A 25,738-nucleotide genomic window follows, 5' to 3' on the forward strand; every position below is an offset into this window, starting at 1 on the left:
GTTCTGTGAGGGTTATGGTCAGTACAGTGAGGGTGATGGTCCGTTCTGTGAGGGTTATGGTCAGTACAGTGAGGGTGATGGTCCGTTCTGTGAGGGTGATGGTCCGTTCTGTGAGGGTTATGGTCAGTTCTGTGAGGGTGATGGTCCGTTCTGTGAGGGTGATGGTCCGTTCTGTGAGGGTTATGGTCGGTTCTGTGAGGGTGATGGTCCGTTCTGTGAGGGTGATGGTCCGTTCTGTGAGGGTGATGGTCCGTTCTGTGAGGGTGATGGTCCGTTCTGTGAGGGTGATGGTCCGTTCTGCACCATGTTTTAGCTTTTCTACAACACACATACTGACACTAACCTGTGGTGAGTTGTCCTACAGCGGTGAGGGGCCCTACAGCAGTGTGTAGTTGCAGTAGCTGTTGTAACTCTATAAGATAGCTCTCAAATTCCTCCTCCAGCAACACCTGACGCTTACGAGCCTAAACACAGAGAGAGCAGAGAAAGAGAGAAAGGGAGAGAGACAGAGAGAGAGAGCAGAGAGACAGAGAGAGAGCAGAGAGACAGAGAGAGAGGCAGACAGACAGAGAGAGCAGAGAGACAGAGAGAGAGGCAGACAGATAGAGAGAGCAGAGAGAGAGGCAGACAGACAGAGAGAGGCAGACAGACAGAGAGAGCAGAGAGAGAGGCAGACAGACAGAGAGAGACAGAGAGAGAGGCAGACAGACAGAGAGAGCAGAGAGAGAGGCAGACAGACAGAGAGAGGCAGACAGACAGAGAGAGCAGAGAGAGAGGCAGACAGACAGAGAGAGGCAGACAGACAGAGAGAGCAGAGAGAGAGGCAGACAGACAGAGAAAAAAAACACCTGCCACTTACAATCCTTCAGACACACTTGTGGTTCTTTGAGTTGTCGTTCCCCTCCCTGTGTGTGTGTGTGTGTGTGTGTGTGTGTGTGTGTGTGTGTGTGTGTGTGTGTGTGTGTGTGTGTGTGTGTGTGTGTGTGTGTGAATCCTCCTACCATGTCCAGCTGTGTCAGGCTGTGCGTGTGTAGCGTGTGTAGTTCCTGTAGTTGGTCTCGGACTTGTGATGCAGTTCTTCTCTCCTTCTCCAACTCTGCACTCAACTCTGCCTTAGAACTCAGGTAGTCCTTCTCCAGCCTACACACCACAACACAATGTTAACCTCATCCACAGGTATCACTGCCATAAACAGTACCAATCAAATGGTTTGGACACGTCAACTCATTCAATGGTTTTTCTTTATTTGTACTATTTTCTACATTGTAGAATAATAGTGAAGACATCAAAACTATGAAATAACACACATGGAATCATGTAGTAACCAAAAAAAGTGTTAAACAAATCAAAATATATTTTAGATTTTCGAAGTAGCCACCCTTTGCCTTGATGACAGATTTGCACACTCTTGGGATTCTCTCAACCAGCTTCACCTGGAATGTTTTCCAACAGTCTTGAAGGAGTTCCCACATATGCTGAGCATTTGTTGGCTGCTTTTCCTTCACTCTGCGGTCCAACTCATCCCAAACCATCTCAATTGGGTTGAGGTCGGGTGATGGTGGAGGCCAGGTCATCTGATGCAGCACTCCATCACTCTCCTTCTTGGTCAAATAGCCCTTACACAGCCTGGAGGTGTGTTGGGTCATTGTCCTGTTGAAAAACAAATGATTGTCCCACTAAGCGCAGATCAGATGGGATGGTGTATCACTGCAGAAAGCTGTGGTAGCCATGCTGGTTAAGTGTGCCTTGAATTCTACATAAATAAATCACAGACAGTGTCACCAGCAAAGCACCATCACACCTCATCCTCCATGCTTCACGGTGGGAACCACACATGCAGAGATCATCAGTTCACCTACTCTGCATCTCACAAAGACAAGACGGTTGGAACCAACATTTCCACTGGTCTAATGTCCATTGCTTGTGTTTCTTGGACCAAGAAAGTCTCTTCTTATTATTGGTGTCCTTTAGTAGAGGTTTCTTTGCAGCAATTTGACCTAAATTCCCAATCTGGCCCTCAAACCATCACGGTCACCTAATAATCCCCAGTTTACAATTGTCTCATTCATCCCCCTCCTCTCCCCTGTAACTATTCCCCAGGTCGTTGCTGTAAATGAGAACGTGTTCTCAGTCAACTTACCTGGTAAAATAACTGATAAATAAAAAATAAAAATGAAGGCCTGATTCATGCAGTCTCGTCTTAACAGTTGATGTTGAGATGTGTCTGTTACTTGAACTCGGTGAAGCATTTATTTGGTCTGCAATTTCTGAGGCTGGTAACTCTAATGAACTTATCCTCTGCAGCAGAGGTAACTCTGGGTCTTCCTTTCCTGTGGCGGTCCTCATGAGAGACAGGTAACTCTAATGAACTTATCCTCTGCAGCAGAGGTAACTATGGGTCTTCCTTTCCTGTGGCGGTCCTCATGAGAGCCAGTTTCATCATAGCGCTTGATGGTTTTTTCGACTTCACTTGAAGAAACTTCCAAAGTTCTTGATATTTTCCAGATTAACTGACCTTCATGTCTTAAAGTAGAGATGGACTGTCGTTTCTCTTCACTTATTTGAGTTGTTCTTGCCATAATATGGACAAAATAGGGCTATCTTCTGTATACCACCCCTACCTTGTCACAACACAACTGATTGGCTCAAACACATTGAGAAGGAAAGAAATTCCACAAATTAACTTTTAACAAGGCACCTGTTAATAGAAATGCATTCCGGGTGACTACCTCATGAAGCTGGTTGAGAGAATGTCACGAGTGTGCAAAGCTGTCATCAAGACAAAGGGTGGCCATTTATGATTCCATATGTGTTATTTAAGGCTCCCGAGTGGCGCATCGTTCTAAGGCATCTCAGTGCTAGAGGCGTCACTACAGACACCCTGGTTTGATTCCAGGCTGTATCACAACCGGCCATGACTAGGAGTCCCATAGGGCGGCGCACAATTGGCCAAGCGTCGTCCGGGTTTGGCCGGTGTAGGCCGTCATTGTAAATAATAATTTATTCTTAACTGACTTGCCTAGTTAAATAAAGGTTACATTAAAATAATTCATAGTTTTTATGTCTTCATTATTATTCTACAATATATAGTAAAAATAAAGATAAACACATAAATGAGTAGGTGTGTCCAAACTTCTGACTGTATACCCAGACTGCACTAGAAAAATAATCGGGTGCCATTTTGGATGGACACTTACTGTGCCAGTCTGCCAGTAGAGTCCCGTGCCCTGTCTCTCTCTATGCTGTAGGCCCGCTCCACCTACAGTAGAATACAACAATACAAATTTATTGTCCATTACAGTGAACAACGATGGAGAGCACGTTGTGGGGTTAAGGGCCTTGCTCAAGAGGACAACGGTAAGGTCCATCTCCTTAGCCTGGGTTTACCCACCTCTCTGAACTGTTGTTTGACCATGTCCAGACTGGACACGGCTTCAGCCTGGCTACACTTCTCCACCTGTAGAGCTGCCTCCAGGTCACGGATACGCAGCTGGGGGAAAGAGAGGGCGGAGAGAGAGAGAGGGAGGGAGGGAGGGAGAGAGAAGAGAGAGAGGGAGAGATACAGAGAGACAGAGAGAGAGAGAGAGTGACACAGAGAGAGAGAGAGAGAGAGGGGGGAGGGAGGGAGGGAGAGAGAGGGAGAGAGAGAGAGAGAGGGAAAGAGATAGAGGGTCAGCTACAGGGTTCAGCTACAGGGTTCAGCTACAGGTTCAGCTACAGGGTTCAGCTACAGGTTCAGCTACAGGGTTCAGCTACAGGGTCAGCTACAGGGTCAGCTACAGGGTCAACTACAGGGTCAGCTACAGGGTCAACTACAGGGTCAGCTACAGGGTCAGAGTCCCAGGGTCAGCTACAGGGTCAGAGGCCTAGGGTCAGCTACAGGGTCAGAGGCCCAGGGTCAGCTACAGGGTCAGCTACAGGGTCAACTACAGGGTCAACTACAAGGTCAGCTACAGGGAATACACATTAAAGACTACGGGGTCAGCTACAGGGAATACACATTAAAGACTACGGGGTCAGCTACAGGGAATACACATTAAAGACTACAGGGTCAGCTACGGGGACAGCTACAGGGTCAGCTACGGGGACAGCTACAGGGTCAGCTACGGGGACAGCTACAGGGAATACACATTAAAGACTACAGGGTCAGCTACGGGGACAGCTACAGGGTCAGCTACGGGGACAGCTACAGGGTCAGCTACGGGGACAGCTACAGGGACAGCTACAGGGTCAGCTACAGGGTCAACTACACATTAAAGAGGTGTGTGTTTTACCTGTATGATCTCAGAGTTGAATTTAGACTCCAGGTGAGCAGCTCTCTCAGACTCTATGTTGGTTTCTAGAGTCTTGACTCTCTGTAGGGCGGTCTGAGGAACACACAAACACACTCTATTTGAAATCTCTATGTTGGTTTCTAGAGTGTTGACTCTCTGTAGGATGGTTCTATGTTGGTTTCTAGAGTCTTGACTCTCTGTAGGGCGGTCTGAGGAACACACAAACACACTCTATTTGAAATCTCTATGTTGGTTTCTAGAGTGTTGACTCTCTGTAGGATGGTTCTATGTTGGTTTCTAGAGTGTTGACTCTCTAGGATGGTTCTATGTTGGTTTCTAGAGTGTTGACTCTCTGTGGGATGGTTCTATGTTGGTTTCTAGAGTGTTGACTCTCTGTAGGGTGGTTCTATGTTGGTTTCTAGAGTGTTGACTCTGTAGGATGGTTCTATGTTAGTTTCTAGAGTGTTGACTCTCTAGGATGGTTCTATGTTGGTTTCTAGAGTGTTGACTCTCTAGGATGGTTCTATGTTGGTTTCTAGAGTGTTGACTCTCTAGGATGGTTCTATGTTTTTTTCTAGAGTGTTGACTCTCTGTGGGATGGTTCTATGTTGGTTTCTAGAGTGTTGACTTCCTGTAGGATGGTTCTATGTTGGTTTCTAGGGTGTTGACTCTCTGTAGGATGGTTCTATGTTGGTTTCTAGAGTATTGACTCTATGATGGTTCTATGTTGGTTTCTAGAGTGTTGACTCTCTCTAGGATGGTTCTGTTGGTTTCTCCCTCCCTCCCTCACCTCTAGTTCTTTCTTCATTCTCTCCTCTCTCTCTGTGATGTAGCCCAGTTCGCTGGTCTGACGTCGTAGTGCCTCCCCGTCTCTCTCCCTCTCTCTCTGCACCTCCCCCATCCTCCTCTTCAGCTCCTGCAGAGTCTCCTTCTGATCCTGGGGGTGAGGGAGGGAGAGGTGAGGGGAGGAAGAAGTGGGAGAACGGGACAGAGGGGGTGAACAAAGGGTTAATATTCAACAACAACAAATTCTCATTGTGACTGTTTTGATCGAAGCCCACCAAATGAATGTATTTTACTGTGTCCTGTTTGCCTTCTAAATGCCCACTAGAGGTCAGTCCAGCTGCATCTCAACACCGAACTACCAGGAGTCGACCGAACTACCAGGAGTCGACTGAACTACCAGGAGTCGACCGAACTACCAGGAGTCGACCGAACTACCAGGAGTCGACTGAACTACCAGGAGTCGACCGAACTACCAGGAGTCGACCGAACTACCAGGAGACGACCGAACTACCAGGAGTCGACTGAACTACCAGGAGTCGACTGAACTACCAGGAGACGACCGAACTACCAGGAGTCGACTGAACTACCAGGAGTCGACCGAACTACCAGGAGTCGACCGAACTACCAGGAGTCGACCGAACTACCAGGAGTCGACCGAACTACCAGGAGTCGACTGAACTACCAGGAGTCGACCGAACTACCAGGAGTCGACTGAACTACCAGGAGTCGTCACTGAACTGAATGTCTGTGACATATGTTTTAATCATTCTCATACGGTGATGCCATACCAGCAAACTTTTCGCTTAAACCATCTCCAAACCAACACTTATCATGAAAACATATTTAAAACATATTTAAACATATTTACAACAGAAGTCCAATGGCACGTTGTTTCTATGTGTGTTACCTACAGCTGGGTGTGTGTTCCCTAAGGCAGGGTGTGTGTGTGTTCCCTACAGCAGGGTGTGTTCCCTACAGCAGGGTGTGTGTGTTCCCTACAGCAGGGTGTGTGGTCCCTACAGCAGGGTGTGTGTGTGTTCCCTACAGCAGGGTGTGTGTTCCCTACAGCAGGGTGTGTGTGTGTTCCCTACAGCAGGGTGTGTGTGTGTTCCCTACAGCAGGGTGTGTGTGTGTTCCCTACAGCAGGGTGTGTGTTCCCTACAGCAGGGTGTGTGTGTGTTCCCTACAGCAGGGTGTGTGTTACCTACAGCAGGGTGTGTGTGTGTTCCCTACAGCAGGGTGTGTGTGTGTTCCCTACAGCAGGGTGTGTGTTACCTACAGCAGGGTGTGTGTGTTACCTACAGCAGGGTGTGTGTGTGTTCCCTACAGCAGGGTGTGTGTTCCCTACAGCAGAGTGTGTGTGTGTTCCCTACAGCAGGGTGTGTGTGTGTTCCCTACAGCAGGGTGTGTGTTACCTACAGCAGGGTGTGTGTTCCCTACAGCAGGGTGTGTGTTACCTACAGCAGGGTGTGTGTTCCCTACAGCAGGGTGTGTGTGTTCCCTACAGCAGGGTGTGTGTTCCCTACAGCAGGGTGTGTGTTACCTACAGCAGGGTGTGTGTGTTCCCTACAGCAGGGTGTGTGTTCCCTACAGCAGGGTGTGTGTTCCCTACAGCAGGGTGTGTGTTCCCTACAGCAGGGTGTGTGTTACCTACAGCAGGGTGTGTGTGTTACCTACAACAGGGATTGATGACGATGATGATGATGGTGTGAATGTCTGTATCAATGCTGTGTGTGTGTGTGTGTGTGTTACCTGCAGCAAGGTATGTAGGTGTTTGTTCTCAGCGGTGAGCTGATCATTCTCTGTGTTAGCGCTCAGCACCAGTCCGTCCCGCTCCTCCACTTCCTGTTGCAATGCATGCTGGTCCTCTTCCCGGGCCATCCGCGTTATCTCCAGAGCCTTCTGAAGGACACACACTCTCTGCTGCAGCTCTGACACATGGATAGATACACACACAGAGACACACACACACACACACCACACCACAAACACACACACACACACACACAGCATTGATACAGACATTCACACCATCATCATCGTCATCAATCAATACTGAGTGACTAAGACATATATTTTATTTTTCTGGTAATTAAACAACTCATTGACTGACGTTGGTTCAATTACTTGAATTTCCTTTAGCTCTGTGTTTTTATGTGTGCCCAACGTGCCGTTTCTCTAGAGAGAAATCATGTCCAGAATTATGTGAGATGCTGGGCTGAAGGGAGTTGTAGTTTTCATTAAGTAAATATTCAACCTAGTTCAGGGCAGAAACTGCAGCAGTTTTTTGGGTGGGCTCAGACATATCAGAGAGGAAGAGGCGAAGCGAGAGGTTTCAATCTGCCCAAAATCTGTCCAATGCGTTTCTATGGGCATATTTTGGGCTCCCTTTGTTAGGGGGGAGACATGAGCATCTTGTCATTATATACAGATCTCTGGATGGATCCACTTTTACCTCTGTTAGGTTAGATACAGACCAGATATACCATATAACAATAAGAGAGAGGGATCCACTGTTATGTTAGATACACACAGACCAGATATACCATCTAACAACAAGATGATTACTCCAGACAGGCGATTACTACTTACCCATGAGTTGTTCATTCTGACTGCAGAGAGCAGCCATGTTTTCCTGGAGGTTACTTCTCTCTACTCCAGCCTCCTTCCTGGCTAAAGCCATATCGTACTCAAGAGTCTGTCTCTGTGCCTCTCCTCTCTCCACTGCTGCTCTCAGCCTGGCCACCTGGCCCTCTAGAGAGGATACCTGGAGGGGAAGGGTGGAGGAAACGCTGGGTGATAGGACTGTCAGACGGTCCCAGTTGGCTCCCTACCCGTTTCAATGTGTTTCAAACTAGAGGTTCATACGGGGGCCGTCGTAATAAATCCCATCAGCACACACTCAGGGCTGGAAATGAACACCTATTTCACCAGACACGTTTTTGTTAGCCGCGAGCTGAATAATTATATCGGACTATTCTGGAAAATGTCAGGGCACCGCCATGAGCAAAGAAACAGAGGACCGCCATGTCGATTTGCGAAGCTGTGCTCACCGAGCAGCCTGCTAACCCGACCACCGAAGTTGAGGAACCAAGCAGCAAGGTAGTCACCTCATGAAGCTGGTTGAGAGAATGTCAAGAGTGTGAAAAACTGCCATCAAGGCAAAGGGTGGCTACTTTGAAGAATCTAAAATATATATTTTTTTATTTAACACTTTTTTGGTTACTACATGATTCCATTTGTGTTATTTCATAGTTTTAATGTCTTCACTCTTATTCTACAATGTATAAAATAGTAAAAAATAAAGAACAACCCTGGAATGAGTAGGTGTGTCCAAACTTTTGACTGGTACTGTACATAGCAGTGTAATTGTGTTGTATTGTGTAGTTATGATACAGTAGTATTGATATTGTGTTATAAATGTAAGGGTAGGTCTACAGTACCTGTTCATTGTGTTGTATTGTGTAGTTATTATACAGTAGTATTGATATTGTGTTGTATTGTGTAGTTATGATACAGTAGTATTGATATTGTAGTGTGTTATTATATAGTAGTATTGATATTGTGTTATAAATGTAATGGTAGGTCTACAGTACCTGTTCATTGTGTTGTATTGTGTAGTTATTATACAGTAGTATTGATATTGTGTTGTATTGTGTAGTTATTATACAGTAGTATTGATATTGTGTTATAAATGTAAGGGTAGGTCTACAGTACCTGTTCATTGTGTTGTATTGTGTAGTTATTATACAGTAGTATTGATATTGTGTTGTATTGTGTAGTTATTATACAGTAGTATTGATATTGTGTTGTATTGTGTAGTTATTATACAGTAGTATTGATATTGTGTTATAAATGTAAGGGTAGGTCTACAGTACCTGTTCATTGTGTTGTATTGTGTAGTTATTATACAGTAGTATTGATATTGTGTTGTATTGTGTAGTTATTATACAGTAGTATTGATATTGTGTTATAAATATAAGGGTAGGTATACAGTACCTGTTCATTGTGTTGTATTGTGTAGTTATTATACAGTAGTATTGATATTGTGTTGTATTGTGTAGTTATTATACAGTAGTATTGATATTGTGTTGTATTGTGTAGTTATCATACAGTAGTATTGATATTGTGTTGTATTGTGTAGTTATTATACAGTAGTATTGATATTGTGTTGTATTGTGTAGTTATTATACAGTAGTATTGATATTGTGTTGTATTGTGTAGTTATTATACAGTAGTATTGATATTGTGTTATAAATGTAAGGGTAGGTCTACAGTACCTGCTCGTTGTGTTTGGAGGTTAGTTCCAGCTTGTCTCTCTCCAGCTGGTTGACCCTCCATCGTAGCTGCTCGGGCCCCCGCGGTTCCTGTCCAACAACCCCCAGCCTGTCCCCCTCCTCTTCCCTGGAGCGCTGTTGCTGACGCTCAGCCTGCAGAGCACAGATAATCTCTTTCAGTCTGAAACACAGAGAAACTACAGTTAGAATTGCATTTATCTGTGTGTAAACATCTAGGTTATTGGCATGCATCCGTAACTATGAACATTAAATATGTGTTGACTTTACACAACTGTCTATCTGTGTATTCAATCATCTCAAAAAAAATAACTATTATATTTACATTTAAAACATATTTTGTCCTCTGGTAGATAAAAGGTTCCTCCGTACCTGTTGATCTCATCCTCGCAGCACTTGGCTGCAGTAGCTGCTGATCGGGGGTGTGAGGCCCGCAGGGAGGGCTTGGACTGCCCACCGTCCTTCCGTCTGGGTCGGTCATGATACCGGAGCCGCTCCGAAGTGACTGCCGCCGGTCTTTCCGTTGGCATAATGTCAGGTCAGAGAGGATACTCTGTCCAGACTTACTGATTCTAGTCTGTTGTCCCCTGAGAGTGTATATTATATTATTATAATGCAAATATTTGATTAGCTAAAAGCCTATTTTGTAACCTTGGAAACACAATGATGTTTTGTTTACCTTACAAGTGAAGGCGATGAGCTAAACTAGCCAGCTACTAACTTACTAGTTAAGGTTAACTAAATAGATCACACTAGTATGAGAATATCTAGTTCGCAGGTAAACGAAAAAAAAATAAAAAAATTACGAAGTATTGAAGCAAAGAGGATTGGGCATTGGTTGGCTAACTATATCGGATAGCTCCCTCTCTGGCTTGACAGTAAACCCGCTGATAGTTTGTCTGCTAGTCAGAGACCCTTGAGATAACCGAGTTAAACGTTACGTTGCTTAGTTAACGTTGCCTTGCCAGCAAGACCGCTCTGCCCGAAACAAGACGGTCGATAGTCGAGATTGGTTCAAATAAGTACATTTTAGACAAAAAAAATGTAAGAACTTCTGAAATGACAATAATGTTTTAGACTTTATACAACCCGGTGGCGATGAAGTAACAAACAAGTAGAGTACGTTTAAAGAGGAACTTACAGATGTTTGTCTCAATATCCGTTGTGAATTTGACGCCATCTTTGCCGTTTGTTTTCGTACGTCACTTCCCGCTTCCCTTCTAGCCCTCCGATTGGCCGAACAGGCCCTCTGACGCGTTAAAGAAAGGGGTTTGTAAACAATAAAAATGTTGACGATGTTTTATTTTTGTTTATTTATTATTTGTTTATTTGTTTCATAAGAAGAACATATATTTGTAGTTGATGTCTTATATTTATTTGTTATTGTGTTGTAATCCCTCCATTGGAATTTAAAAAAATAATTATGAAGGGGGAATCGAGACATGGATGAGTGAAGCAATGTTTTATTTATGTTTATTTCACCTTTATTTAACCAGGTAGGAGGGTTGAGAACACCTTTATTTAACCAGGTAGGAGGGTTGAGAACACCTTTATTTAACCAGGGAGGCTAGTTGAGAACACCTTTATTTAACCAGGTAGGCCAGTTGAGAACACCTTTATTTAACCAGGTAGGCCAGTTGAGAACACCTTTATTTAACCAGGTAGGCCAGTTGAGAACACCTTTATTTAACCAGGTAGGCTAGTTGAGAACACCTTTATTTAACCAGGTAGGCCAGTTGAGAACATCTTCATTTAACCAGTTGAGAACAAGTTCTCATTTACAACTGAGACCTGGCCAAGACAAAGCAAAGCAGTGTGAAACAAACAACAACACAGAGTTACACATGGAATAAACAAGCGTACAGTCAATAACACAATAGAAAAAAGTCTATATACAGTGTGTGCAAATGAGGTAGGATAAGAGAGGTAAGGCAATAAATAGGCCATAGTGGCGAAGTAATTAGCAATTTAACACTGGAGTGATAGATGTGCAGAACATGAATGTGCAAGTAGAGATATTGGGGTGAGAAGGAGCTAAATAAATAACAGTATGGGGAGGAGGTAGATAGATGGGCTGTTTACAGATGGGCTATGTACAGGTGCTGTGATATGTGAGCTTCTCTGACAGTTGGTGCTTAAAGCTAGTGAGGGAGATGTGAGTCTCCAGCTGCAGTGATTTTTGCAGTTCGTTCCAGTCATTAGCAGCAGAGAACTGGAAGGAAAGGCAGCCAAAGAGGAATTGGCTTTGGGGATGACCGTTGAAATATACCTGCTGGAGCGCGTGCTACGGGTGGGTGCTGGTTTAGGTTTAGAAACTCTGTGAGTAAAGTTTCATTTAGTCTTCAGCTCTGGCTAAAATGTTCAACTGGTATGCATTCGTTTTATAGTTAACGTTATGTCCTTTATTCTGCGAAGTATGTCCCCCCCTGGCATGCCCTCCTGGTACGGCCGCCATAATGGCTAGAATGGATCCATGTCAAGTTAACGTGAGCTTTGACTTCGTAGTAGGTTAGGATAATTAACGCAGCAGGTTATGAGAATTGACGTAGCAGGTTATGAGAATTAGGGTTAGTTTAGAAAAAGGGTTAGGGTTAGCTGAAATGCAATAAACAATAACGTTCATTTGACAAAAGATGGAATACGATCTAGCCATGACCCAGTCCAGCGGAGGGCGTGAGTGAGACCTGTGTGAAGCTAGCAACATATTGAAGTATGGCCCACAATGCAATTTACAAGTCTAATAAATCTACATATTTCAACAGATGTATACTGTTTTGTGTCAAATTAATTATTGTATTTAAAAATATATATATTTATAACAACATTCCAAACTATTTTAGAATTAATTCGTCCAAATGTGTCATGATTCCACTATTTGTATCCGTTTTTGAATCGATTTCTAAGGGGAAACTTTTATTTTGAAGTCGAACCGCATATTTCCCCGGTTGTTTGGTATTGTAGCTAACTTCACACAGGTGAGTTACGTTCAATTCCTGCTGCGAGTCACAGGCACGCCTTTACAACTCGGGGCCACTTGTTTTCTGGTAAGAAATTTTAACAATTCGCATGCATATTATTTTTATTATTTTGTAACTAGACTGTCTAGCTACAATGCATTATTGTGTGTCAAAGTTAGCAATCTAATAACGGAGAAATGATACAACGTAGTTCCGTTTTCAATGACTCGGCGTGCTAATTATAATAGATGGGTCATGTTTACAACGAGGCTATCTCATATATAGCAAAAAGACGCGAAAGAATCAAGCACATTTGTGAGCTCCGAGCTATTAAACGTGTCAGTCTACGAGGGTGTAATATGAAGGCAGCCACATAAACACGTTATTGACTGACCATTGCATGGCTTCCAGTTGTTCTCGCTAACTGGCGGAGGGAAGAGTGTTTGTTTGGCTGGTGGATCGTGTTCTCACTTTGCGACAAATGGCGCCCAAGCCTCCCAATACTCTTTGAGTGTCAATGAGTACGCTTACATGCACACGACAATGCAATTATTTTGGACAGTCAGATTCATGTAATAGTTAGTTAACGTTTACACGCTTTGCCAGAACGTTTTTTCCCCCTAGTAATCCTGCTTTAAATGGACAGTTGCGTGCATCTGAAATCAGGCCACTTAAATGGGACTTTTGATAAATGTAGAAAATCGCCAATCAAAATAAACGTAATACCAAAGTGACTTATGTTTTGAGAAGTGTCTTTGATAATGAGTTCGGACGTAGACTGCACAAGAATATAAAGGCTGCATGTAAAGTGTTGGTCCCATATTTCATGAGCTGAAATAAAAGATTCCAGACATTTTCTGTAGGCACAAAAAGCTTATTACTATGAAATTGTGCCCAAATTTATTTACATCCCTCTCAGTGAGCATTTCTCCTTTGCCAATATAATCCATCCACCCGGTGTGGCTTATAAGGAAGCTGATTAATAGGCATAATCATTACATAGGTGCACCTTGTGCTGGTGTAACCAGTATGAAATGGCTAGCTTAGTTAGCAGGGTGCGCGCTAATAGTGTTTTCAATCGGTGACGTCACTTGCTCTGAGACCTTGATGTAGTGGTTCCCCTTTGCTCTGCAAGGGCCGCTGCTTTTGTGGAGCGATGGGTAACGGTGCTTCGTGGGTGACTGTTGTTGATGTGTGCAGAGGGTCCTTGGTTCGAGCCCAGGTAGGGACGAGGAGAGGGACGGAAGCAAAACTGTTATGCTGGGGACAGTAAAGGGCCACTCTAAAATATGAATTTTTGTCACAACGCAATGTCTCTAGTTGAGGGAGTGTAAGAATGTCCAACAGAGCTGTTGCCAGATAATTTAATGTTCATTTCTCTACTATAAGTCGTTTTTGGAGAATTTGTCAGTACGTCCAACCGGTCTCAACCGTAGACCACGTGTAACCACGACAACCCAGGACCTCCGCATCCGGCTTCTTCACCTGTGGGATCTTCTGAGACCAGCCACCCAGACAGCTGATGAAACTGGGTTTGCTCGTCGTCCTCACCTGGGTCTTGACCTGACGGCAGTTTGGCGTCGTAACCGACTTCAGTGGGCAAATGTTCCCTTTCGATGGCCACTGGCATGCTGGAGAAGTCTGCTCTTCACGGATGAGTCCTGGTTTCAACTGTAGCAGGAATATGGCAGACTGTGTATGGCGTTGTGTGGGCGTGAGGTTTGCTGATGTCAGGTGGGAGTGAAGGACACTGTTTGCTAGCTTAGCCAGCTAGTCCTAAGGAGGAATCTGGTACACAACAGGCAGGAGCGACACCGTGTGCCAGCTAGGTAGACTGTGTCCTCAGCCCCCCCCCCCCCAGTTCTGTTAACGGTGAGGGTAGGTGGGAGCCGAAGGACCCTGCCTCCCACTGGTCCGCTGGCCGTCTCCCCGGCGGGCCGGTCCGCTACACACCAGTATCACTAGTCAGTCGTACATGGTTATCGTTATTCTCATCATTTCTAATCTACGATGTTTGATTACAGTAATTTCTGTTAATCAATTTTATTATCATTTATTATTCCTATTGTTGTCATTGTCTGAGTTTACAGAGACCACGAGCTTGTGAGGAACAAGTTTTGGTTTATTTCATTCCTTTTACCAGTTTTGCTTGGCTCCTGTCAATCTTCAGCAAGGATATGCATCTTATTATATAATTTTTTTGTCGGGTACAGCCCTAGAATACGTGTGTGTGTGTGTAGGGAGTAATTTTTTTTGTATTTGTCTATAAAAAAAAAAAGATCACAACTTATTTCAACATATTGATCCTGAATTTGGACATTCTAAAAGCAGTGTTATGACATAAATCACCATGGCAACCGGAAGCAGCAACAGTATCATTTTCAATGTGTGAACTAAATGGTCCCTTTTTTTTTTAAAAGGATTTTTCAACCGGATTCATCAGGTAAAAACTACTGAATGAGCCCCAAAAAAATGTGCTGGGTTCGATTTCGATGATATGAAACGGTGAAGATGTGTTTTTTTGTGTCCTGGCTTACTTTGTTACTGTGAATGTCTTGCACTGTGTGGTCCCGACAGCTAGCTCTTTGTTACTGTGAATGTCTTACACTGTGTGGTCCTGACAGCTAGCTCTTTGTTACTGTGAATGTCTTGCACTGTGTGGTCCTGACAGCTAGCTCTTTGTTACTGTGAATGTCTTACACTGTGTGGTCCTGACAGCTAGCTCTTTGTTACTGTGAATGTCTTGCACTGTGTGGTCCCGACAGCTAGCTCTTTGTTACTGTGAATGTCTTGCACTGTGTGGTCCCGACAGCTAGCTCTTTGTTACTGTGAATGTCTTGCACTGTGTGGTCCCGACAGCTAGCTCTTTGTTACTGTGAATGTCTTGCACTGTGTGGTCCCGACAGCTAGCTCTTTGTTACTGTGAATGTCTTGCACTGTGTGGTCCCGACAGCTAGCTCTTTGTTACTGTGAATGTCTTGCACTGTGTGGTCCCGACAGCTAGCTCTTTGTTACTGTGAATGTCTTGCACTGTGTGGTCCCGACAGCTAGCTCTTTGTTACTGTGAATGTCTTGCACTGTGTGGTCCCGACAGCTAGCTCTTTGTTACTGTGAATGTCTTGCACTGTGTGGTCCCGACAGCTAGCTCTTTGTTACTGTGAATATCTTGCACTGTGTGGTCCCGACAGCTTGCTCTTTGTTACTGTGAATGTCTTACACTGTGTGGTCCCGACAGCTTGCTCTTTGTTACTGTGAATGTCTTACACTGTGTGGTCCCGACAGCTAGCTCTTTGTTACTGTGAATGTCTTACACTGTGTGGTCCCGACAGCTAGCTCTTTGTTACTGTGAATGTCTTACACTGTGTGGTCCCGACAGCTAGCTCTTTGTTACTGTGAATGTCTTGCACTGTGTGGTCCCGACAGCTAGCTCTTTGTTACTGTGAATGTCTTACACTGTGTGGTCCCGACAGCTAGCTCTTTGTTTACCATTCACTTCCTGTTGAGGGCTAACTTAGCAAGCTTGGGTTCTGATAGAGTTCCACAGTTGAGCTAAACTCACGAGGCAGTTATATTCTTCAAGAATCAATGTGTTTTATATCGTTCATTGACGTCAAAATTGTAGCAACTGAAGATGTGTTATTTTTATTTTTACGATGTCTGTTTTGCAAAGCAACTGCCTCTCCTCCACTAGTGTTTAGTGACGTGTCTGTCCTGTCAGCTGATCTCTATCGGGGCGACCTTATCTCTCTCCTCTCCACAGTATGAGAAGTACTGCTGCAGCAGGATGCCAGGCAAGGCAGCAGACACGTTCCAACCTGGGGACTTGGTCTTCGCCAAGATGAGGGGCTTCCCCCATTGGCCGGCCAGGGTGAGTCTAACACACACACTGTCTGCTGATGCCCTATGTAGTTGACAAACCTTCTGTATTTGACCACGTTTTACTCCCTAATGGCTAGTTATGATTTTGTCTCGTTACTGCAAATCCCCAACCGGCTCAGGAGAGGAAGATGGTCGAGACAGACGATAGTGTCTGTTTCTCCTACAGATAGTAGTGTTTCTCCTACAGATAGATAAACAGTGTCTGTGTTTCTCCTACAGATCGCCCGGGGCGAGAGCTCTAAGAAGAAGGTTCCAGTGTTTTTCTTTGGAACTCACCAGACGTAAGTAGAGGAGGCTTCCTTCCTGCCCTTCCTTCCTATCGTTCCTATCCTTCCTTCCTGTCCTTCCTGTCCTTCCTGTCCTTCATGTCCTTTCTGACCTTCCTGTCCTTCCTGTCCTTCCTTCCTGTTTTCCTTCCTGTCCTTCCTTCCTGTCCTTCATGTCCTTCCTGTCCTTCCTGTCCTTTCTGACCTTCATGTCCTTCCTTCCTGTCCTTCCTTCCTGTCCTTCCTTCCTGTCCTTCCTGTCCTTCCTGTCCTTCCTGTCCTTCCTTCCTGTCCTTCCTGTCCTTCCTTCCTGTCCTTCCTGACCTTCATGTCCTTCCTGTCCTTCCTTCCTGTCCTTCCTTCCTGTCCTTCCTTCCTGTCCTTCCTTCCTGTCCTTCCTTCCTGTCCTTCATGTCCTTCCTGTCCTTCATGTCCTTCCTGACCTTCATGTCCTTCCTGTCCTTCCTTCCTGTCCTTCCTTCCTGTCCTTCCTTCCTGTCCTTCATGTCCTTCCTGTCCTTCATGTCCTTCCTGACCTTCATGTCCTTCCTGTCCTTCCTTCCTGACCTTCCAGACCACAGCTGATTTACTGATGCAGCTTTTTAAATGTTTTATTTAACTGGGCAAGTCAGTTAAGAACACATTCTTATTTACAATAAATAAAATATAAATATAGGACAAAACAAACATCACAACAAGAGAGACACAACACCACATAAAGAGAGATCGAAAACAACAACATAGCAAGGCAGCAAGACAACCTAACAGCAACATGGTAGCAGCACAAAACATGGTATACACATTATTGGGCACAGACAACAGCACAAAGGTTAAGAAGGTAGAGACAACAATACATCACACAAAGCAGCCACAACGGTCAGTCAGAGAGTCCATGACTGAGTCTCTGAATGAAGAGATGGAGATAAAACTGTCCCGTTTGAGTGTTTGTTGCAGCTCGTTCCAGTCGCGAACTGAAAAGACGAGAGACCCAGGGACGGGAATATTTTTTTAAATAGTTACTCCAATAACATAATTTATTATTATTATTATTAATGATCATTGTTGTTATTATTTTTAATCATTATTGTTATTAATCATTGTTATTATTAATATATTTATTTTTTTAAACCGCATTTATCAATATGTATTATTATCGTTATTATGTATTTCTTATACATGTTGTTATTTATTGTCTCATTATTAATTATAGTTATTTTTTTTTCAAATCATTATGTATTATTACTTTATTATTCTCATATTATGATTTCTTCTCATTATTATAATTTATCATGGTTTTGACATGCTAGTAGTCTCCAATTGGAAGTGTATGATTGCTTTGTACTGACTGTAAGTCACTCTAGATAAGTGTCTGATAAAGGACCAAAATGGGAATTTGATGATTTCTGTCATTCTGTTCTTGTTTGTGGACCGAGTCGTCTTCTTCTTCTGTCGTTCCCAGAGCATCCATACCCACTGAAAATATAGTGACCTACGTAGGCAACAAGGGCAGATATGGGAAAGGAGTGCGCATTAGAGGTTTCACAGAGGGAATGTGGGAGATAGAGAACACTCCTAGAGTATGCAGCAAACAGAAGGTGAGGAGGACACACACACACTCTCTCTTTCACACACACACTCTCTCTCGCTCTCTGACACACCTCCCTCCATGTAGTGAATTGGAATGTCTCTCGCTCTCAGCTCAGTCTCTGTTTCTCCGTCTGAAACAGGTGGGTGTTACCCCAGCTAAAAAAGAGCAAGCAGAAAAAAAGCCAGACCCGTCCAAGACATCTGCAGCGGTCAAAGTGAGTCAACTGTCCGGCTGTGATACAGACAGTAGCTATATAATAGTAGAAAATAACTTATATAATATATATATTTTTTTTACTTCAACTTACAGATGTCCACCTCCCTTAAACAGGCCCCAATAAAGGCCCCTAAAACACAAGCGAAGACTATCAAGACAGTGGCAGTGACGGCCCCGGGAAACAAGGCGTTACCGGGAAACAAGGCGTTACCGGGAAACAAGACGTTACCGGGAAACAAGGCGTTACCGGGAAACAGAAAAACGTCTGCCGCCGGTCGACAGAGGACCGACACGCCGGCCAACACAAGAGCTGAGAAAAGGAAAAAGGTATGGAGGGGAACGCACCAATGTTTCTAAACTGAACATTTATCTGTCGAACCTAGAAGTATAAAATATGTTTAATTGCCAGTGTATAAACGTGTTTACAAATCGATTTAAAGATCAATAACCTCTGCTATGCTAATTCGTGTCATTAGATGGGAATGTATTCTACCCAGGACGAGCCTGTCCAAGGGCAGAAGACAGCCCCGGCCAGTTCAGCTGTAATCCCACCAGGTAAAGAACATTGCCACTCTCTGTCAGCCATTTTGTATCCGTCATATCAATGTGGTGTCATGGGACAGGGATTCTAAAATGGCCGCCCTGTTCTGGTCTCCACAGCCAGCAAGAAGACGAGATTGACAGAGGAGAAAAGCTCGTCCACTCCAAAGAGCGAGAAGACCACAGAAGAGAGAAAGAAACAGGAGGAGAGTAGAGGGAGGAAGAGGAAAAAGGATGAGGGAGAGAAGATAAAGGAAGTTGGTGTTGAAGAGGGAAAGATTGAAGTCAGTAAGATGAGGAAGATGAGGAAGGTGGAAAGTTTAGAAACAGACAAACAAGTAATCCACAAGGAAGGGGTTAAGGGGGACGAAGAGGAGGAAGAGGTTAAGGGGGACGAAGAGGAGGAAGAGGTTAAGGGGGACGAAGAGGAGGAAGAGGTTAAGGGGGACGAAGAGGAGGAAGAGGTTAAGGGGGACGAAGAGGAGGAAGAGGTTGGGGTACCAGTGAAGGGGAACGAAGAGGAGGGTGGGGTAGCAGTGAAGGGGAACGAAGAGGAGGAGGCTGGGGTAGCAGTGAAGGGGAACGAAGAGGAGGAGGCTGGGGTAGCAGTGAAGGGGAACGAAGAGGAGGGTGGGCTACCAGTGAAGGGGAACGAAGAGGAGGAGGGTGGGCTACCAGTGAAGGGGAACGAAGAGGAGGAGGCTGGGGTAGCAGTGAAGGGGAACGAGGAGGAGGAGGAGGCTGGGGTACCAGTGAAGGGGAACGAGGAGGAGGAGGCTGGGGTACCAGTGAAGGGGAACGAGGAGGAGGCTGGGGTACCAGTGAAGGGGAACGAGGAGGAGGAGGAGGCTGGGGTACCAGTGAAGGGGAACGAGGAGGAGGAGGCTGGGGTACCAGTGAAGGGGAACGAGGAGGAGGAGGCTGGGGTACCAGTGAAGGGGAACGAAGAGGAGGAGGCTGGGGTAGCAGTGAAGGAGGAGGAGGAGGCTGGGGTAGCAGTGAAAGGGCACGAAGTGAAGGAGACCGATACTGTCACAGAGATCAGTCCTGGTCAGGATGAAGAGGTGAGTGCTCTCTGACAGGTCCCAAATGGCCCCCTATTCCCTACAGCATTGTCACCATACTAGAATTTTGACCCTAATATCAGGTTTAGTATTACAATACTCGATATAGTCACGATATTTGATAGGAAAAAGATGCCTAAACGTTACCACGGCAACAAAAGATGGCACATTAGCCAAAGTCCCAGAATGGCACTGGATCCACTGGACAGGTAAACTCAGCTACTGCTCTGTTCAATCGTTGGCCATCTTGAATTCAATATCACTGGACAGGTGAACTCAGCTACTGCTCTGTTCAATCGTTGGCCATCTTGAATTCAATATCACTGGACAGGTAAACTCGGCTACTGCTCTGTTCAATCGTTGGCCATCTTGAATTCAATATCACTGGACAGGTAAACTCAGCTACTGCTCTGTTCAATCGTTGGCCATCTTGAATTCAATATCACTGGACAGGTGAACTCAGCTACTGCTCTGTTCAATCGTTGGCCATCTTGAATTCAATATCACTGGACAGGTAAACTCAGCTACTGCTCTGTTCAATCGTTGGCCATCTTGAATTCAATATCACTGGACAGGTAAACTCAGCTACTGCTCTGTTCAATCGTTGGCCATCTTGAATTCAATATCACTGGACAGGTGAACTCAGCTACTGCTCTGTTCAATCGTTGGCCATCTTGAATTCAATATCACTGGACAGGTAAACTCAGCTACTGCTCTGTTCAATCGTTGGCCATCTTGAATTCAATATCACTGGACAGGTAAACTCGGCTACTGCTCTGTTCAATCGTTGGCCATCTTGAATTCAATATCACTGGACAGGTGAACTCAGCTACTGCTCTGTTCAATCGTTGGCCATCTTGAATTCAATATCACTGGACAGGTAAACTCAGCTACTGCTCTGTTCAATCGTTGGCCATCTTGAATTCAATATCACTGGACAGGTAAACTCAGCTACTGCTCTGTTCAATCGTTGGCCATCTTGAATTCAATATCACTGGACAGGTGAACTCAGCTACTGCTCTGTTCAATCGTTGGCCATCTTGAATTCAATATCATGACGATAGATATATATATATATTTTTTTACATCAACATGTAACAAATAAATTATACACTGAGCAAAAAATATAAACGCAAAAAAAAAAAAAAGATCCCCGAAAACTTCTGGGTGCACAAGAAGCTTATTTCTTGTTTGTTTACATCCCTGTTAGTGAGCCGAGATAATCCTTCTTCCTGACAGGTGTGGGCATACCAAGAAGCTGATTAAACACCATGATCATTACACGGGTGCACCTTGGGCTTGGGACAATAAAAAGGCTACTCTTAAAATGTGCAGTTTTGTCACACAACACAATGCCACAGATGTCTCGAGTTTGAGGGAGTTTGCAATTGGAATGCTGACTGCAGGAATGTCCACCAGAGTTGTTGCCAAATAATTTAATGTTCATTTCTCTACCATAAGCCGCTTCCAATATCGTTTTAGAGAAGTTGGCAGTAGGTCCAACCGGCCTCACAACCGCAGACCACGTGTATGGCGTCGTGTGGGCGAGCGGTTTCCTGTTGTGAACAGAGTGCCTCGTGGTGGTGGGGTTATGGTATGGGGCAGGCATAAGCTACAGACAATGAACACAATTTTATAGATGGCAATTTGAATGCACAGAGATACCGTTTGGTGATCCTGAGGCCCGTTGTCGTGCCATTCATCCACCGCCATCACCTCATGTTTCAGCATGATAATGCACGGCCCCGTGTCGCAAGGACCTGGACACAATTCCTGGAAGCTGAAAATGTCCCAGTTCTTCCATGGCCTGAATACTCACCAGACATGTCACCCATTGAGCATGTTTGGAATGCTCTGGATCGACGTGTACGACAGCGTGTTCCAGTTCCTGCCAACATCCAGCAACTTCATACAGCCATTGAAGAGGAGTGGGACAATATTCCACAGGCCACAATCAACAGCCTGATCAACTCTGTGTGAAGGAGATGGGTAGCGCTGCACGAGGCAAATGGTGATCACACCAGATACTGACTGGTTTTCTGATCCACACCAGATACTGACTGGTTTCTGATCCACACCAGATACTGACTGGTTTTCTGATCCACACCAGATACTGACTGGTTTTCTGATCCACACCAGATACTGACTGGTTTTCTGATCCACACCAGATACTGACTGGTTTTCTGATCCACACCAGATACTGACTGGTTTTCTGATCCACACCAGATACTGACTGGTTTTCTGATCCACACCAGATACTGACTGGTTTTCTGATCCACACCAGATACTGACAGGTTTTCTGATCCACACCAGATACTGACTGGTTTTCTGATCCACAAAAGATACTGACTGGTTTTCTGATCACACCAGATACTGACTGGTTTTCTGATCCACACCAGATACTGACTGGTTTTCTGATCCACACCAGATACTGACTGGTTTTCTGATCCACACCAGATACTGACTGGTTTTCTGATCCACACCAGATACTGACTGGTTTTCTGATCCACACCAGATACTGACTGGTTTTCTGATCACACCAGATACTGACTGGTTTTCTGATCACACCAGATACTGACTGGTTTTCTGATCACACCAGATACTGACTGGTTTTCTGATCACACCAGATACTGACTGGTTTTCTGATCATACCAGATACTGACTGGTTTTCTGATCACACCAGATACTGACTGGTTTTCTGATCACACCAGATACTGACTGGTTTTCTGATCATACCAGATACTGACTGGTTTTCTGATCACACCAGATACTGACTGGTTTTCTGATCACACCAGATACTGACTGGTTTTCTGATCATACCAGATACTGACTGGTTTTCTGATCACACCAGATACTGACTGGTTTTCTGATCACACCCCTACCTTTTTTAAGGTGTCTGTGACCAACAGATGTATATCTGTATTCCCAGTCATGTGAAATCCATAGATTAGGGCCTCATTAATTTATTTAAATTGACTGATTTCCTTATGAACTATAACTCAGTAAAACTGTTAATTGTTCCACGTTGCTTTTTATATTTTTGTTCAGTATACAATCAATTTTTTATTTATTTATTTTTTACCAATTTAATAACTGTACTTTATTTGAATTGTAAATCTGTATTAATGAACTGGGTATATCAAGATCAAATCACATTTATTTATAAAGCCCTTCGTACATCAGCTGATATCTCAAAGTGCTGTACAGAAACCCAGCCTAAAACCCCAAACAGCAAGCAATGCAGGTGTAGAAGCAAATCACATCTATTTGTCACATACACATGGTTAGCAGATGTTATTGATCACATACGCATGGTTAGCAGATGTTATTGATCACATACACATGGTTAGCAGATGTTAATGCGAGTGTAGCGAAATGCTTGTGCTTCTAGTTCCGACAATGCAGTAATAACCAACGAGTAATCTAACCTAACAATTCCAAAACTACTACCTTATAGACACAAGTGTAAAGGGATAAAGAATATGTACATAAGGATATATGAATGAGTGATGGTACAGAGCAGCATAGGCAAGATGCAGTAGATGGTATCTGCATTAGTGCATTGTCGGAACTAGAAGCACAAGCATTTCGCTACACTCGCAGCCCAGACTCCCAGTACAGGCTAGCAGTGAGTTAGTGGAGCTAACATGATACAGCCCAGACTCCCAGTACAGGCTAGCAGTGAGTTAATGGAGCTAACATGATACAGCCCAGACTCCCAGGCTAGCAGTGAGTTAGTGAAGCAAACATGATGCAGCCCAGGCTAGCAGTGAGTTAATGGAGCTAACATGATACAGCCCAGACTCCCAGGCTAGCAGTGAGTTAGTGAAGCTAACATGATGCAGCCCAGGCTAGCAGGGAGTTAGTGGAGCTAACATGATTCAGTCCAGACTCCCAGTACAGGCTAGCAGTGAGTTAGTGGAGCTAACATGATGCAGCCCAGACTCCCTGTACAGGCTAGCAGTGAGTTAGTGGAGCTAACATGATGCAGCCCAGGCTAGCAGGGAGTTAGTGGAGCTAACATGATGCAGTCCAGACTCCCAGGCTATCAGTGAGTTAGTGAAGCTAACATGATGCAGCCCAGACTCCCAGTACAGGCTAGCAGTGAGTTAGTGGAGCTAACATGATGCAGTCCAGACTCCCAGTACAGGCTAGAAGTGAGTTAGTGGAGCTAACATGATGCAGCCCAGACTCCCTGTACAGGCTAGCAGTGAGTTAGTGGAGCTAACATGATGCAGCCCAGACTCCCAATACAGGCTAGCAGTGAGTTAGTGGAGCTAACATGATGCAGCCCAGACTCCCAGTGCAGGCTAGCAGTGAGTTAGTGGAGCTAACATGATGCAGCCCAGACTCCCAAGCTAGCAGTGAGTTAGTGGAGCTAACATGGTGCAGCCCAGACTCCCAGGCTAGCAGTGAGTTAGTGGAGCTAACATGATACAGCCCAGGCTAGCAGTGAGTTAGTGGAGCTAACATGATGCAGTCCAGACTCCCAGGCTAGCAGTGAGTTAGTGGAGCTAACATGATGCAGCCCAGACTCCGAGTACAGGCTAGCAGTGAGTTAGTGGATCCAACATGATGCAGTCCAGACTCCCAGGCTAGCAGTGAGTTAGTGAAGCTAACATGATGCAGTCCAGACTCCCAGTACAGGCTAGCAGTGAGTTAGTGGAGCTAACATGATACAGCCCAGGCTAGCAGTGAGTTAGTGGAGCTAACATGATGCAGTCCAGACTCCGAGGCTAGCAGTGAGTTAGTGGAGCTAACATGATGCAGTCCAGACTCCCAGGCTAGCAGTGAGTTAGTGGAGCTAACATGATACAGCCCAGACTCCGAGTACAGGCTAGCAGTGAGTTAGTGGATCCAACATGATGCAGTCCAGACTCCCAGGCTAGCAGTGAGTTAGTGAAGCTAACATGATGCAGTCCAGGCTCACAGTACAGGCTAGCAGTGAGTTAGTTAGTCTAGCTAACATGATACAGCCCAGACTCCCAGTACAGGCTAGCAGTGAGTTAGTGGAGCTAACATGATACAGCCCAGACTCCCAGTACAGGCTAGCAGTGAGTTAGTCGAGCTAACATGATACAGCCCAGACTCCCAGTACAGGCTAGCAGTGAGTTAGTGGAGCTAACATGATGCAGTCCAGACTCCCAGGCTAGCAGTGAGTCAGTGGAGCTAACATGATGCAGCCCAGACTCCCAAGCTAGCAGTGAGTTAGTGGAGCTAACATGGTGCAGCCCAGACTCCCAGGCTAGCAGTGAGTTAGTGGAGCTAACATGATACAGCCCAGGCTAGCAGTGAGTTAGTGGAGCTAACATGATGCAGTCCAGACTCCCAGGCTAGCAGTGAGTTAGTGGAGCTAACATGATGCAGCCCAGACTCCCAGTACAGGCTAGCAGTGAGTTAGTGGAGCTAACATGATGCAGCCCAGACTCCCCAGTACAGGCTAGCAGTGAGTTAGTGGAGCTAACATGATACAGCCCAGACTCCCAGTACAGGCTAGCAGTGAGTTAGTGGAGCTAACATGATACAGCCCAGACTCCCAGTACAGGCTAGCAGTGAGTTAGTGGAGCTAACATGATGCAGCCCAGACTCCCAGTACAGGCTAGCAGTGAGTTAGTGGAGCTAACATGATGCAGCCCAGACTCCCAGTACAGGCTAGCAGTGAGTTAGTGGAGCTAACATGAAGCAGTCCAGACTCCCAAGCTAGCAGTGAGTTAGTGGAGCTAACATGGTGCAGCCCAGACTCCCAGGCTAGCAGTGAGTTAGTGGAGCTAACATGATGCAGCCCAGACTCCCAGGCTAGCAGTGAGTTAGTGGAGCTAACATGATACAGCCCAGACTCCCAGGCTAGCAGTGAGTTAGTGGAGCCAACATGA

At 45.1% G+C, this 25,738-nt stretch overlaps 2 protein-coding genes across 2 annotated transcripts in view; one reads left to right on the forward strand and one right to left on the reverse strand.

The window, feature by feature from the left end:
* The window catches only part of LOC110531315 (coiled-coil domain-containing protein 171), an 86,392-nt gene extending 75,815 nt beyond the window's left edge, over nt 1-10,577 (reverse strand). The window contains exons 1-11 of the mRNA XM_090185699.1: nt 10,497-10,577; nt 9,728-9,942; nt 9,341-9,518; nt 7,653-7,827; nt 6,813-6,991; nt 5,065-5,211; nt 4,275-4,367; nt 3,392-3,490; nt 3,198-3,259; nt 1,002-1,140; nt 344-464 (exon numbers count right to left, since the gene is read on the reverse strand). Of these exons, the coding sequence (XP_090041825.1) occupies nt 344-464; nt 1,002-1,140; nt 3,198-3,259; nt 3,392-3,490; nt 4,275-4,367; nt 5,065-5,211; nt 6,813-6,991; nt 7,653-7,827; nt 9,341-9,518; nt 9,728-9,885 (1,351 nt within the window). The 5' untranslated portion in view covers nt 9,886-9,942; nt 10,497-10,577. The remainder of the gene's footprint in view (nt 1-343; nt 465-1,001; nt 1,141-3,197; nt 3,260-3,391; nt 3,491-4,274; nt 4,368-5,064; nt 5,212-6,812; nt 6,992-7,652; nt 7,828-9,340; nt 9,519-9,727; nt 9,943-10,496) is intronic.
* A 1,734-nt stretch (nt 10,578-12,311) lies between these two features.
* Nucleotides 12,312-25,738, forward strand: part of LOC149980682 (uncharacterized) — a 24,949-nt gene continuing 11,522 nt past the window's right edge. The window contains exons 1-8 of the mRNA XM_090185700.1: nt 12,312-12,399; nt 16,073-16,180; nt 16,411-16,472; nt 17,917-18,052; nt 18,185-18,259; nt 18,376-18,588; nt 18,738-18,816; nt 18,922-19,865. Coding sequence (XP_090041826.1) covers nt 16,097-16,180; nt 16,411-16,472; nt 17,917-18,052; nt 18,185-18,259; nt 18,376-18,588; nt 18,738-18,816; nt 18,922-19,865 — 1,593 coding nt within the window. The 5' untranslated portion in view covers nt 12,312-12,399; nt 16,073-16,096. The remainder of the gene's footprint in view (nt 12,400-16,072; nt 16,181-16,410; nt 16,473-17,916; nt 18,053-18,184; nt 18,260-18,375; nt 18,589-18,737; nt 18,817-18,921; nt 19,866-25,738) is intronic.

This window comes from Oncorhynchus mykiss, chromosome 9 (genome assembly GCF_057628025.1).
Source record: "Oncorhynchus mykiss isolate SJ-2025 chromosome 9, ASM5762802v1, whole genome shotgun sequence".
In the NCBI taxonomy this organism is placed as follows: domain Eukaryota; kingdom Metazoa; phylum Chordata; class Actinopteri; order Salmoniformes; family Salmonidae; genus Oncorhynchus; species Oncorhynchus mykiss.